The sequence below is a fragment of the Elephantulus edwardii genome, unplaced genomic scaffold (genome assembly GCF_000299155.1).
Source record: "Elephantulus edwardii isolate Elephantulus edwardi_28Jun2011 unplaced genomic scaffold, EleEdw1.0 scaffold00049, whole genome shotgun sequence".
NCBI lineage: Eukaryota > Metazoa > Chordata > Mammalia > Macroscelidea > Macroscelididae > Elephantulus > Elephantulus edwardii.
Window position 1 is genome coordinate 8,784,019 of NW_006399799.1, and position 1,967 is coordinate 8,785,985.

Genomic DNA, 1,967 nt, shown 5'->3' on the forward strand with positions numbered 1-1,967 from the left:
AAGGGGGAAAATAAATTAGGCTAGATTAAAGCTTTGGCTATTTCCTGCTTTATACACAGACGCGGCTCTCGCGGCCTCCCCTCCGGGGCCCCGATAAATACAGTATACAGCGATTTAAATTAAGGGCGCGGGCGGAGTTAGAAGGACCCCCGGAACCGAGAGGCTCCGCGAATAAATAAAAACCGTAAAAAACCAAGCCCGGATGAAGGGGAAAGGGGTGGGGCGCATCCTCAGGGGAGAGAAGAGGTGTGGAGCGCAGAAAGTGACAGCCCCCTGCCCTTTACCGGCAGGCTGGAGAGTCCGCGCCGGGGAGAGGGGATGGGGAACTCGCCTCACTTCATCCTCTCCCGAGGAATCCCTAACCCCGCACCGCGTTACCTGTCGCTGTGGGGAGGCCGCTGCCGGGATCCGGCCCCGAACAGCCCGGGGGGCAGGGGCGGGAATCGTCGAGGGGATGGGGACAGGGAGCAGGCGCCGGGCAGGATGCCCGAGGTGACTTGGCGCGTTCCGGATCTTCGCTTCTCTCTCCCAAGTCTCAGGCGACACTGCTTACCAGCAGGCTTCGCCGCTCGCCAAGAGAGGGTCGTCCGGGTGTTTGGTTTTGTTTGAAAGTTTCTGGGCATTTTTGTAAAATCCAAAGCAACCGAACAAAAAGAGTCCAGGCCGCACGGGAGGACTGCGCGCCCGCGCCTCGCGCCGGCGGGGGCCCGGCCCGCGGGGTCACTGCACCGAGCCGGGCAGTGTGTGATGGTGGTGGTGGTGCAGCGCGGCCGGTGGGGGCGGCGGGGGCGCGGAGGGCGGCGATGCGCCGCCCCCACCCGGTCCCAGCTCGCCGGGAGCGTAAACGTCGTCCATGGGCGGGTGGCCGGCACCGGCTGCCGGGGTCATGCGCTTTTCCTTCTGCCGCCGGTTGCAGAACCAGACGCGCACCACCTCTTTCTCCAGTTGCAGGCTGTCCGCCAGGCCTGTGATCTCGTGCGCTGAGGGCTTGGGGCACTTGAGAAAGTGGCTCTCAAGCGCGCCTTTGACCCCCACCTCGATGGACGTGCGCTTCTTGCGCTTCCGGCCCTGGGCCGCGATCTTGTCCAGGTTGGTGGGGCTGCCGCTGGACGAGTCGGTCTCCTCTAGCCACTTGTTGAGCAGAGGTTTGAGCTTGCACATGTTCTTGAAGCTCAGCTGCAGGGCCTCGAAGCGGCAGATAGTGGTCTGCGAGAACACGTTACCATACAGCGTGCCCAGCGCCAACCCCACGTCGGCCTGCGTGAAGCCCAGCTTGATGCGCCGCTGTTTGAATTGCTTGGCGAACTGCTCCAGGTCGTCTGAGCTGGGTGCGTCCTCGTCCGAGTGCTCGCCCACCGACGAACCGCCGCCTCCCGCACCCGGGTGCAGGTGCACCGCCGCCGCATGCAGGCCGCCGGCGTGTGCGTGTCCATGTGCGTGTCCGTGTGTGCCCAGGTGCGGCGGTGGCGACGGCTCCAGCTGCGCCTCGTGGCCGTCCTCGTGCAGCGCGTGGTGCAGGCCCGGTCCCGCTCCGCCGCCGCCCGCCGCCAGCATCCCTGCCAGGCCACCGCCGCCGCCCCCGGGATAGGCCGCCTGCGCGTACAGCCCGAGTGGCTGGGGCTGGTGGCCCCCGCCGGCCCCTGGCGACGGCGACATGGCTGGGCCTAAGTGGTGCGCTGTGCCTCCCTGAGCCCACGCCGCACCCGCGTGGGCTGCCCCCTGGTGCACCAGGCGCGCGTGGAAACCACCACCACCGCCGCCGCCGTCGTCTCTGCCACTGCCGCCGCCGCCCGCCTTGCCGTGCTCCAGGTGCGGACCGCCAGCCCAGTCGCCGCCTCCGCCTCCTCCTGTGGGTAGCCACTGGGGGTGCGCCAGGCCCACGGGGTGGCCCGCGCCCGCGCCCAGCCACTCGTGGTGCATCAGCTTCTGCACTTCGCGGTACGCGGCCCCCGCGTGAAGTCGTTCGG

The 1,967-nt window shown here is 67.7% G+C and overlaps 1 protein-coding gene across 1 annotated transcript; it reads right to left on the reverse strand.

Moving 5' to 3' along the window:
- Positions 1 to 6: 6 nt before the first annotated feature.
- Positions 7 to 1,961, reverse strand: POU3F1 (POU class 3 homeobox 1). The gene has a single exon (XM_006886475.1). The coding sequence runs from the start codon at positions 1,918 to 1,920 to the stop codon at positions 721 to 723; it is 1,200 nt and encodes a 399-aa protein (XP_006886537.1). The 5' UTR covers positions 1,921 to 1,961; the 3' UTR covers positions 7 to 720.
- Between the last annotated feature and the right edge of the window lie 6 nt (positions 1,962 to 1,967).

Bases quoted from the DNA above. Each gene is read 5' to 3' on its own strand.
- POU3F1 (XM_006886475.1), bottom strand. From the start codon at position 1,920: ATGCACCACGAGTGGCTGGGCGCGGGCGCGGGCCACCCCGTGGGCCTG.